Source organism: Thunnus maccoyii, chromosome 10, assembly GCF_910596095.1.
Source record: "Thunnus maccoyii chromosome 10, fThuMac1.1, whole genome shotgun sequence".
NCBI lineage: Eukaryota > Metazoa > Chordata > Actinopteri > Scombriformes > Scombridae > Thunnus > Thunnus maccoyii.
In genome coordinates this window covers 28,992,612-29,005,435 of record NC_056542.1, presented here as the reverse complement: position 1 = coordinate 29,005,435, position 12,824 = coordinate 28,992,612, and the positions used below count along the sequence as shown (strand labels likewise).

At 40.7% G+C, this 12,824-nt stretch overlaps 1 protein-coding gene across 7 annotated transcripts in view; it reads right to left on the bottom strand.

Moving 5' to 3' along the window:
• The window catches only part of LOC121904923 (vacuolar protein sorting-associated protein 13B-like), a 342,443-nt gene that overhangs the window by 312,231 nt on the left and 17,388 nt on the right, over window positions 1-12,824 (bottom strand). For 6 of the 7 annotated variants that reach the window (XM_042422732.1, XM_042422733.1, XM_042422734.1 and 3 more), the window contains exon 4: window positions 3,902-4,019. In XM_042422732.1, the coding sequence (XP_042278666.1) occupies window positions 3,902-4,019 (118 nt within the window). Of the gene's footprint in view, window positions 1-2,543; window positions 2,631-3,901; window positions 4,020-12,824 lie in introns of those variants that run through there. The other variant, XM_042422731.1, reaches the window with a different exon arrangement.

The window sequence follows — 12,824 nt, the reverse complement described above, 5'->3', positions numbered from 1 at the left end:
GAACACAAGAAAGCTCCAGATGGAGAAAGCTCCAGCCTTTACCAGTATGGGATATTCTCTATTCATAAGTAGCATTTCCCAGTAATACCAGAACAGCTGCTGTATTTATTCTGTGCACAGAGGCCCCAGTACCAGGACAGCAGTAGCACTGGACCGTGGATTTATCTCAGGAGAGTGTTTGCATTTCAGCCCATGCAAATCTCAATCTCCTCCAATCACACGCATACTTACACAACCATGCATGCATGCACAATTCTTGGACACACTCAAAGCAGCACAAGTACACTCACAATGGACACATAAATTTAGGTGTACACATTGTACTCACACAACAGTATGTGCACAAGCACGTAAAATACACACAAACACTTTGGCAAAAACAGGAATGAAGGCGCCCACGGTCACACTAAACTTACACATGCTGTGCTTTTATGACAGGGTGGGAGACAACAATTCTTTCAAGACAGCAGCACCTTAAATCAAAATTGAGTCTATCATCCAACAAAACAAAAATGGTTAGGACAGGAATTTGCTCCCCAATATTGTGTGATCCACGTCAATGTATTAGGTCAACGGGGAATAACAGGAGAAATGGTCGCCCAATGCTCTAGTACTAGGATAATCCAACTATGTAGATGTGGAGGAACTTATACAAAGCAATATAGTGCTTGGAGATGCACTGTTCATTAATGTTTCAATCAAATGTCCAAAATAACAACTTATCATATGTGACAAGAAAGAATTTGGCAAGAAAATTCAAACTCTCTAGCAGATGTCTCCCATCACAGCTGTGTGCAAGCTTCCTTTACATACAGAAACCGTCTTACTGTAAAGACATTTCATACTTAATGTCGCAATGCACTTGCAAAAACTAACATTTTTGTGGGTTTTTAGGGGAGCTCAGCTTTGAAAGTGCAAATCCTGGTCTGAGTACAACTTCGATCCACCCAACCCACAGGTAAACAGCTAAACCTAGACTCAAAGCGAGACAGTACCACTATTAAATCTCTTTGAACTCATAAAACAAAACACATTTTCAACAGTGTGAATAGGGTCAAAGCAGGCATCCAATGGAACAGAGAAATGCGGTTCTCGCAAACGGTGGCCGCTGGTCCCCCACAAGCAGCAGTAAACATAATCACTCACAGAATTGCCCAAGGTGGAAGCACTTGGTCTTTGGTCTTTGTGTGGCTACCAATCCCATGGCATATAAATTAACATCACTATTTTCCACCACAGGGAGAACAGGGAGGATAAATTCATTCAGCATGTGAGAGCTTAGGGCCAAATGACTGGATAATTGCTGGTGGCTGCTTTTTAGTGTCGGCCGTGTTTTGTTTTGGTTGTTTTGAAGGGGAGGGGACCAGACGCAACACAGTGGTTTGTCGACGTAGATGCTGACGACGAGGTAAGACTGGCCATTGCCTTGTGTTGGTCTCACTCCTAACACAGGTCTTCTCTGATGTACGTTTTTCACATCTCTACACACTGCCACCCTCCTATCACCCATCTACACACACAGTGACTACCTGTGTCCATCACTGCCTGCTGAGACAGAAGCATTCAAGTGCACTGTAGATGTGGTGCATGTGATTAACTAACTTCAAATTTGGGCAAGAATAAGTGTGACATTAAAATCAAGAATGAAGGCCAGAAAAGGGACGTCTCAATCGCCTGTTTTTTCCTCCAATCCTAATCAGGATTAAATATTGATTATTTGCCAATAGCAAGTGCAAACCAAACCATTTTTCAATTATATTTTTATTTATCTTTTCTAAATAATACAGCTGCAGTGTACTGTATTAAAGTGGATATAAGAAAATATAACTTTCCCTTACTGGTTTCCTATAATATTTTATATTGTCTTGTAATATAGAATGAGATTAATATTTGTGTAATGAATAGAGAGGACTGTCAGTATCTGTTGTGGAATGAAACTTTTGACAGCCTCTTTAGAGGTGTGGTTAACCTGTGAAAATACACAAAATTTCAATTTTTTTTTAAAAGTTTTTTAAATCAGAAAGGACTCATAATTAACTGAAACTGCTGGCCGCTGTTGGTTTAGTGTACATGCTCCATAGTTTTCATGCTGTTTACTCACTCACAACACTGAACAGTTCTGCTGTGTTCTTTGATGGCTGATAATCAATCCATTAAAGCTCCAATGTGTAGTATTTGAAAATATCTGCCTTTGGCAACTCTTATTGGTAGCATTTTAGGATATACAGTATGTCTAACAGTACGAGGCCATACAGATAATCAGTATTTTCTTTGGCAGAAATGGGAATGCAATAGTTACTCAGGACAACAATCTATTCATAGCAGTGGACTATAAAAAGTCTAAAGAGAGGTACTCGAGAGGCTAATGAATGACAAAATTGCCTGTTTGCCCTGAAATGCTGCGCTGTGTCCTCACTCTTTAAAAACATCCTTTAACTACATTAAAGACCCCTGACAGGTTTGTTTTGTATCTCATTCTTAGGAAAACATCCTCTGTCTGAGTCATAGCAGGTTAGTTACCTCGTCTACCTTTTAACCTCTACCTTTTAATTAGGCGGGCTGGGATTACAGCATTCATCTGCTTCCTCACTGTTATTGAGGTGCTGCAACCTTTGACACCAGAGTTGTCTCTACAGCCTGTAATGGGTTGAAACAAGGTCCACTGCTGGAACAGTCTGGTCTGCACACACAAATGAACACAAATACATACACATACACACATGAGGTTACACACAGGCAGACAAACACACACACACACACACGCACACACACACACGCACACACACCTGGGAGATCAGTTGGAGGCAGGCCCAAAGGGAGATGCTGGGGTGTGAGGCACCCTGCTTTAACAGCTGGGGAGAGATATTATCTCATAACATCAGGCCTGGAAATGGATCCTCCCCTGATACAACCAGCCAGGAGTTTCGGTTCATACATTCATGCATACTACGGCTCTGGGAGTGTGCCTCATGGTTGGGTGTTAGACTATGACCTGGCTCTTAAAGCTGAAGACCCCCAACTCTCTATTTTATTCTTCTTTGTTTTTTTCCTCTCTAAAAGCCATGTGTCTTTTCTTTATATCTCAAATTCCCCTCTGGCAAAGTGAGCTTTTCCATGCCTCTAGAACTTTTCATTGGTTCTTTCTATTTCTTTTTTGCTACAAAGCTGTATCTGAAATGTTGTTACTTTTATACAGTGTTTGTTGAGTATTTCAGTAGGATTACTGGGGTTGTGCATCCTATTACATTTCTGCATTAAATTTAAAAAGATTCAAATAGCCTGTGCCAGGATAAAAATAAAGGGAAAAAGTATGCTAAGAGGCCTGTTTATGTGCTTTTTATGGTGTAAGACACAAGCTTCTCCTAACAGAGAGTTACAAAATGATAAAAAATGTCATAAATATTTTTAAAAGCCAATATCCAGCCCCAATTAAACCCTTCTTTGTGAGGTGCTGTAAAGTGCTAAAGTAAGGCAGGCATGGAATCCATTTCCCTTTAGGAGGCATGTGGTCAAGTGGCCTTGTTGATAAGAGCCATCACAATGTGATTTATCGCAGACACATCCCCCATACTCTCTCTGACTGATTTACACTAGTGAAAAATGCAGTGCTACACAACTCATCCCAAAAAGAGTATTTCTCACTGTAAACAGGCAATACCTAAATCTGTTACTGACCTCTGCAGGCACTGGGCTACTAACAAGCTAGTGGATTTAAATCCAAGTATTTTATGTCTAATGAGACCAGAAAGTAAAACCCATGTTTCTTGGTAGTGTAAATAGGTCCTAATCTCTGCTTCACTCTGTGGCCCTGTCCTCCCCTATTGAGGCCATGCCTGCCCTGGTGGTCAATCTCAGAGCAGGGAGGTAGGGTAGCCTCACTGGCCCCAGGGCCATCACTCACCTGGGGGCAGGTCCGGGTCGCTGGGGGCAGCCTGCTGGAGGCGGCGGGGCTTGGCCACAGCCTTGGAGCTGTCTGACACACTGCGACTGGTGGAGCTGGAGCCACTCTCGTGGTCGTCCTGATGAAAAAACAAACAAGGCGGCACGTGAAGATAGGCAGTTAAGTAAGCACAGACTTCCACACAGACCTATACAGAATTTGGTGCCTTTAGAAATGCTGTGACAGTTATTCACAATATTATAACCAGATTAAGTTCTTATTTATTATTATTTTACTATAGTGTATACTAGTAGAAAAGTACATTAATACAGTGGAGTGTGCAGGTCCTAATGTCCACAAGCTAACCTGTGTTTCTATGTAATGCTTTGATTATGGCAACTACCATGGATATATGATAGTTGATCTCTCAACCATCATGTATCCACAGATTATCTTGCTTGTGTTAATCAGGTTGTAATCACAGTAACCACAGTACCCACACTGAATTATTTCACTCTGTCAAATTACTCTTGACATGTATAAACAACTATGTGTAGTTCTCCTTTTCTGCACATGCACCACAGAGGTTAAAGAGTGAAACCAAACTCTAGTAACTGGAAACAATGTAACCAGTCTAATCTAACTGTTACCTTTATCTGGTTGTTGAGGGTAATCAGGTTATTTGTCTGTGTGCCTGAGTATCTGTCTTCCTGCATGGTTGTATGTGCAATGAGCACAGAGGTGATTAGGGGGGTATCAACCATACACCACTGTTTTTAAGGCCCCCTTTACGCCAAACCTTCCCACTAACCGTCCTCCCATACCCATTTAACAACCAGCTCTGTGGGCTCTACAAATAAACTCTGGTCCTTGGATGAGAGGCGTGAAGGTCTCTCCTCCACAACATCACATGTCATCAGCACTCAGAGACCAGCGGCCTGTTGAGCTCAGGAATGCAAGTACAAGATCTATGTGTGTGTTTGTGTGTGTAGAGTAATGACGATGAAATGGACATCCCCTTCAGAGATGAGGCTGAAGATAAACAAAATGGGATTGGGGATGAGGAGGTTATTTATTGGTTCAGCTTGGAGAGTGCCTCAGCCTAGCGGGAGCTCTGTGACTAAGACATAAGGTGCAATTAAAACAATAAGGACATGAGGAGAAACAGTGGAGGGGTTATGAGTTTGCAGTTAAAGAGCTAAAAGCCAAGGATTTTCACTAGATCTATAAGGGTAAATACAAGTTTAACTTAAACCTGCAGTGTGGAACTTTTCCATAAAAATGAACCTACATTACATTCAAGCCCTTGCCAAATGAGTTCACACAATGCTGATTAAACCTATCACTGCCAGACAAATTTCTCTGTCTTTAATATAGTGGGGTTTTTAATCTGGTGTCAGGTTTGACATTCCTGCACTGGCCAGATGAATGCATACTGCGCATGCTCTATGGGCAGAGCATGAACACCAGAGACTTCCACTGGCCGAGCCAGCTAACTTCCGGTTTAGCCCTCTGCTTACTTAAATGGGGATGAAATAATTTAATCGTGTGGCTCCTCTACACTTTCCAAATGTTATCGGACTGAATGGATGAAATTCTGGGTTGTGTGACGCTAAAAAAAATGTATCCATTGTTTTGCAGCCGCAACAGTAGCAACAGAGTAGGCCATGGCGGACAGTGTTGACAGTGTTTTTGTAATTACTCTCACTGCCAGAAGGGGGAGATAAAAGTCCCGCACTCCAACTTTAAGCATACCAAATCCACAAATGCACAAAAAGAGAAAATCATCTAATAGGAATTCTTATGCTGTTCCTGTTGATAATACTTCAATTTTTGAGCAATATGTTTAAACACTCTCCTAAAGTTTAAAGCAGAAAAAACAAGGCTTTCATATCTGATGTCATCAACTGACAAACCTTGGAGAAGCTCCATTAACAATAAAGAGACCATCTTTGTGGACTTGTAAAATTTCTACTAGCAGATTGTCATCTTCTCCAGAGGGTCTTGGTCTTGGTGTTTCCAAGTTTTAGCAGAGGCTTGTTGTCTTGTTTCCAAGTTTTAGAAGGACTTGTTCATGTTCGCAACTTTTTATTTAACAGTTCATAATCAGAGGTTATGAGCTTAAAATTTGTCAAATCTGTTTTTGCACGCAAAAGACAAATATTTGTCCAATTTGGAATATAGCCAGCACTGCTGTAAAAACCTCTTCTACCATAAATTATAAAATTCTAAGAATAGGGGAAAGCGGCCTACATCAGAATCAAAGCACAAAAGACATACTATGACTACTATAACTAAACTTCTCTACAGCTACTATGTATCATTGAACAAATACCTCATATTCATATTCACAGTAGACATAATCCTGCGGCTGAAGATGGTAGGAAGAAATGAAAAAATAATTAATGCACAGAAAAAGTCTACCATAAAAGGGAAAAAGAAAAGAAACCAAACACATTAGAACCATTCTAAAAATAGAGATGTCAAGAAAAAGGTGGAGGGTTGAGTGAGTTAACCCCCAGTATGGCATTGATTAGGGGTTACTACAGCACTGTAACCTTTTCACAGTCAGCCTGGGCGGTAAGTTAGTCAGACAATCCAGACAAAGAAAGGGAGCGATCACATGTGTTTAGCATTTAAACGGGGGATCAGTGTGGCAGAGTGTCTCAGGAGTCTCCCCTTATCCTGACTAATGTAAACACTAAAGGTGTCAAAACCAAATATATTTGGCTACTCCATGCACACACACACACATGCACACACACTTATTCACACATGCTCAAATGAGCAAATGAAAACCCACAGCCACACCTTTCAGGCAAGTGACATGCTGTATGTACTTGTACACCACACAATTAACACACACACATTCTCTGGTTCTGACATTTAATGATAATGAACCCCTTTCTCTCTGTGTGTCTGAGTAATGAAGATTAGGTTTTAAACATACTTTGCATAATTTGAGTTGTGGACATACTGACAGAGAAGCAAGTATCCCCCAGTGCGGTAGAGTAAACATGCAATTGCCAAAAGAGACGAGAGAGGCTCTGGCAGAAATATTTACACTTTAGTTCAGGAAGGTCTTTTGCGGTAGAGCTGCACTATGCAAGCAGTTTTTTCTTCATCACTGAGTGGTGGGAATTGGTAAACAGAAGGGGAGGAATAATAAATACTTCATCAAGGTTCCAAAGAATAGAGATTGGCAAATAATAAGATGTAAATTTGTTGCTCATTATTCACACTTCATTTGTTAACTTGCCATCACTTCAAACGGTGCATCTACACCATTTAGAGATATGTCAAAAAAAAGAAAGGAAAAAGAGTGTTTTTCCGATGAGATAACTTTATAATGAGACATGCTCTCATGTTGAGGTGTTTAGTTTACATCACAACACGCTACTTGAGCACATTAGAATTAGAAACAGTCTCCCTCTCCAGTAGACTCTCACATCTATACCTAAAGGAATGCCTTGCCCTGCAGGCCAAGAGTACACTGAGTTCAACAACTCAAACTGCCACTAAAGGACATGACTGCCAAATTTGGAGGTAGCGCAAAAGTGCTCAATGTCACCGTGGGCAGTGAGCTATTCTCCAGAGGCGAAAAATGCCTTTTCAGAGGGAAGCCCTGGGACAAATGAAGCCTGCCTCAGCTGCTGCCGGGTAAACTGATCCCTCCAATGCCACGGCAGGGCACAGGACAGGGAGGGAGGGATGGAGGGAGAGAGAAGGAGGGAAAGACAGAGGGACTGGGGAAAAGGGGGGGGCTTGCTTCCCCTGCAGGCATGTCAACTCAGCTGTTGACCAAAGATGACGGTAGCAAAAACGGAAAAGAGAGACAAGAGACAAAGAGATAAGTGGAAAAAATAACAGAGTGAGAGAAAGTGAAACTGTTAGACCGAGAGCAGTTGAGAGACAGCGAGAGTGAGAGAGATAATCAGACCAGAGCAGAGGCATAGAAAAAAGGAGTAGGTCCTGGCAGTGTGAGTGACAGGCGAGGGGGACCCCCTACTCAGAGGGTAAGTGGGCACCCATGGAGGGTTAGGGCACAGGAAGGCCAGACCTGACCTCTGTCCCCCTGCAGACGTCTGGCTCAGTCAGGGACCAGGAGGCAGTGTGTTGAGCATGTCTGGAGGGTCGACCCTCATCTGAGCTGCTCAACACATTAGCTCAATGCCACCACCACCTCCAGCTATTGCAAACAGCACCTTTGTAGATACTGTCACGGTTTTCCTTGTACAAATAAACCAGCTATAGTTCACAAATTCCAGAAACCAGTCATATCTTAACTGCCTTTTGTGGAAGTAATTTACATGTAAACTGTTGTGTATATATGTTTTTTTCAGCTTTATTATTAAGTGGCCCATTTCAGGTCACAGCAAACAGAACATTGGTACAGTGTGATATGAGGACACCTGACAGGATATAGTTACTGAAGTTGCCCACTTCAATTTCAATATAAACGGGTATGGTTTCTATGTATCTGAAACTGTTTCACAAATACACTGAAAATAATTTCAGCCTACTGAAAATCATATACAGTACCAGTCAAACCTTCACATTCTCTTGAATGAGAAAGTGTGTCCAAACGTTTGACTGGTGCTGTATATACACACACATTACAAAGTGTAAAGTGTGGGTAGAGAAAAAATAAGTAATGGTCTGCAATTTCTTGTCATTTGTGGCTTTCACAGTGAAATGTGTTGGCCTAAAACAACAAAACTGCCACTGTTTGTGTTATTGCTCAATGCAATATTTCTGAAAAATAAAATATGACATTTTCTTTTTCCTCCCCAGATTACTAGGCAATTGTTCAATTCCAGTAGAACATACAGGGAAAAAATGAGTTGGCGGAATTTAGCAGCAGACTAGCCTGCCTTCCTGAAACTGCCTGATCTTTGAAACCCAAACATTTTTAAAACTGGTCAATTTCACACAGTTTCAGCAGATTAATGGGAGCATGCAGAAGACCATTGCTGGGTAAATACACTCTCTGTTATTGTTGTTTTTCCTCTGCAGGTCGCTGGCGAACTCATGCTGACATCAAAGCAGCAGGCCTGGAGATTGGAGGCCAGGCAGCGGAGGGCAAACGCCTATGGAGTGAGAAAATAAATGAAGGAAACCCAATAGCTCCTTATCTCAGACAGACCTCCTCCCAAATCACTCAGACAAACACACAGACACACAGACAGGGTCTGACATGTAGAGGCCCTGTCCTCCATGTGAGGGCCCACAGAGCACCATCCCTGGGGAGGGTCCAGCAATCAGACCTCCTCCGTACTACTACAAAAACACTCACAGACAACACATTTTGCCATCCAGCTTTCTTCAAACCTAATGCCAAACTTCTCTAGTACTGGCTGCCGGGGAATGGTAGGAGACACTGTGGATGTGATGGATTTCAGATTGTTTTGCCAGGAAAACACTGAAAACACTTGCTGCTAACGTGATACACACACCCCACAGTCAGCACAGACCACATTGCTCTGCTCTTAGAACAAAGCTTCTGTTCTCAGCCCTATTATTTGTCAGGTGGATGTAACAAATTACATTCAGTCTTGTTACTGTAACAAAGTGGGATTTTTGTGTACTCCTTGGCCAGCCCTACACATGCAAAAGCCTGTCACTGACTGAGTCACTGACTGAGTGATGAAGTTACATATTTGGCCACAAAGGCCACTGAAGATAAGTATCCCAGAATGCATTTCGCAGCAACCGACAGCAAGCAGCAACGGCAGAGATTAAGCTGTTGTAATTTTCGCTGTAGGACTGTTAATATGTCACTTTAGTTTTAATATATTCTCAGGCGAGAACAGTGCCACGATTACCTTCTGAAGGAGACTGTTGTGTGACATTTACAAGTGAGAAGAGGATCTGTTCACCGTCACCAGTGTGACTTAGTGTCAATGTCTGCACGTTACATGCATCTAGTGCTTTTTAAAAATAAAGCACTTCCATGTGCATGGTAAATAAAAGCAATACAACAAATACATTTATGAATGCAAACTTTACATAAGTGAAACACACTGTTTTGGGGTCATTTACACTTAGCATTAATGATGAACTTGGCAGTTAATGTATTAAAACTATTTCTCAGGTTGTTTGTAAATTAAATAATATATAAAAAATATAAAAAAACGTCTAAATCTTAACTCACCCCTTCTCACAACAGTCCAATATAATCTATACCCAAAATCTGGTACAATGTAGTATTTTTAATGTTTTTCTTGTGTGTACAGCACCATACGTTACAACTACTGTATGAACATCTTAAAAATGCTGCAATGTCCATGTCTGATGGTAACCAGGCAATGTACAAATTAAAAGCCCTCTCTATTCTAGGTTTTGACCCGGTCTTGTTTGAAAGTCTGCCTTTTATTCTGCTGTTAAGTGGAAAGCTATTTAAGTTATATAGCTTAATAATGCTTAATTCACCTCTTTGGGTTCCATAGCCCCATAGCCCTTTTTATTTATTGTTAGTCATTTAATTTAATTGTCTTGAGTTTTGTCCCAAGATTGACAATCAGTGGTAAGCACTGGCTGCAAAGTGCCTGTCTATAGAAAAGGAATGCATTGTTGGTTTGGACATAAGGAATCAGTGGTGCAGTTCTCACTCAGGAACAACGTGATGTTGTTCCACTAGCATTCACTCTGTAGCCTAAAGGTGCTTTTTAATTTAAAAGTTCTATCATATAACATTATCATATAAAATTTTTTCTCCCTTGTTTTAAGTGATGACCATGGTTCTCATAAGAATGGTTTCCAGCTGGCACCAAGAGGAATGAGACATGAAAAGTGGCTCACTGTTACAAACATACAGTCACAGTTTGGAACGGTTCCAGTAATGTCAAATTGTATGTGGCCACTTCTTTTACACTTAAGCTGCTCAGCCCATTGATGACGACCCCACTGGAATGTAAGCTGAGGGGAACAGAGCTCATCGCAGTTGACTCAAATTACCTTTTCTTTAACGTCCCTTGGCTTCGAACACATCCATCAGCTCAACTAAAAATTAGCTGCTAATGGGTTTTTAATGAAACTGTAACAAATGCAGAAAGCCATTACACCATGATTAAAGACATGGGTTTCATTTTCTCCTCAAAACGGAGGTAGACTAGGGAAGGCCGCTGCAAGCCAAAGCTGTAAGGACTGAATTTCACACACTCTCCTTCACATTCAAAACACTCTGCAAAAGTGCTTGAATATTACTATTATGCTCTGTAATTTCTGTAGATACCGACACAGACACCACAATCATATACTAATGACTGAATACAACATTATGTACAAATGCATATACACATTCAGCCTAAATATAAAGAACCATACTCTTAAAAACAAAGTAGAGCTGTGCAGCTGGAATCCATGGCAGATTGGAGGGATTAGGGCCCGAAATGAACCCAGATGAATATCACATCGTGTGACATTCTGAATAATTATCTCAATGAAAACAGCTCATTACAAAAATGTGATCTCTCTCTTTCCCCTCTCCTCAAGTAATTAAAACCACTACTGGGAAAGAAAATCCCTGTTTACAATGAATGTACTGCACTAATGAAATATTACAGTCATGAAGTGTACACAGTGTGCTGCAGTATTTAAACTGAATTGGTGTATTACTTAGCCTTGTTTTTCTAAGCAAATAAAGTGTGAGGCAGTATGAGATCAATAAAACAGTGATAAATTCTGAAAAAGTTCAGCTTACAGGAGTAACCAAATCCACCAAAACATATAGCTACTTTTATGATTTTGGAATCTGAAGTGTTTCTATTAATAATCCAACAGTGTGTGGTGAATTGCAGCTTAAATACCATATCACAAACTTCTACATTTTAATATGTAAACACTCAGTAGTCAGCAACTCTTTAAAAATGGCAAGGGTGGATGATTTTTAGGACAGTTATGAAATGCACAGTTAACACAGTTACATAATTAACATGCTGCCTCCTGATGTCAAAGGCAAAGCTATAGTGTTCCTTGTATAGTCTTTCCAAGTCAATTATCTTTTGTGAAACCACATATTGCAACTGTGGTAAATACTCAGCACATACTGAATATTAACAGTAAGATAAACAAAATACTCCTGATTTTAAATGAAGGAGACACAGTCCATTAAAATATGTATCCAACTTGTTTATTTCATTAGAGTCAAATGAATTATCTGTAATCTGTGTCTTTCAAAACCTTCATACCTACATAATTGCCCGACCACATTAGAGAATAGACAGACGTGTGGGATTTCTTTGGAATCATTTTGAAAGAGGGCAACTTTTTACAAGGTCTGTAATAGCAGAAGTGTTACTAAGTACATGTTATCCCTGCAAACTGTTACAATAAAAGCTCTAGGTTAATTTTCCAAGCCTTCTTTCTTTCAGAAGCCCAAAATATAACATGTTCATTAAAGAGGAGGTTCAGGGGCATGGAAAAGATTCAAATGGATCTGCCAAAAGCAGACTGCACAATTACAAAACTATTTCACTCTAAAGCGGGAAGAATCACAACGACAGTACTGGTGATGTCATGCTGGAGATCTCTGCCAAGAGTGCCTCCACTGTACCCAAATCAAACTGGCTATGTTTAATATCTGCCTCCAACATGCCCAGAATAACAACAAAGGCAAACAGGGATCCCAGTTACGGACCAGACCCACAGGGAGCAACAGACGGATTTCTTGACGTCTCTGTATTTCGTTTGGACATCTTGTTGGGGGATTGTCCTTGCGTTGTCTTTACCTGAGAGGACACGATTGGTTACAGTTGTAGAACAGAACTGTAAAAATAAAAGATCTGTAAAACAAGGGCTTGATGTACAGTAAGTGCTACACGGTAAAACAACCTTAACTGTTAAGAGCCACAAGTCAAGCCTTAAGCTTAATGCCCTCTTCAAATGTCTTCAACACTGTATAGACATTTTGAAGAGGCCTGTTTTACAGCATCTTAGTGACATG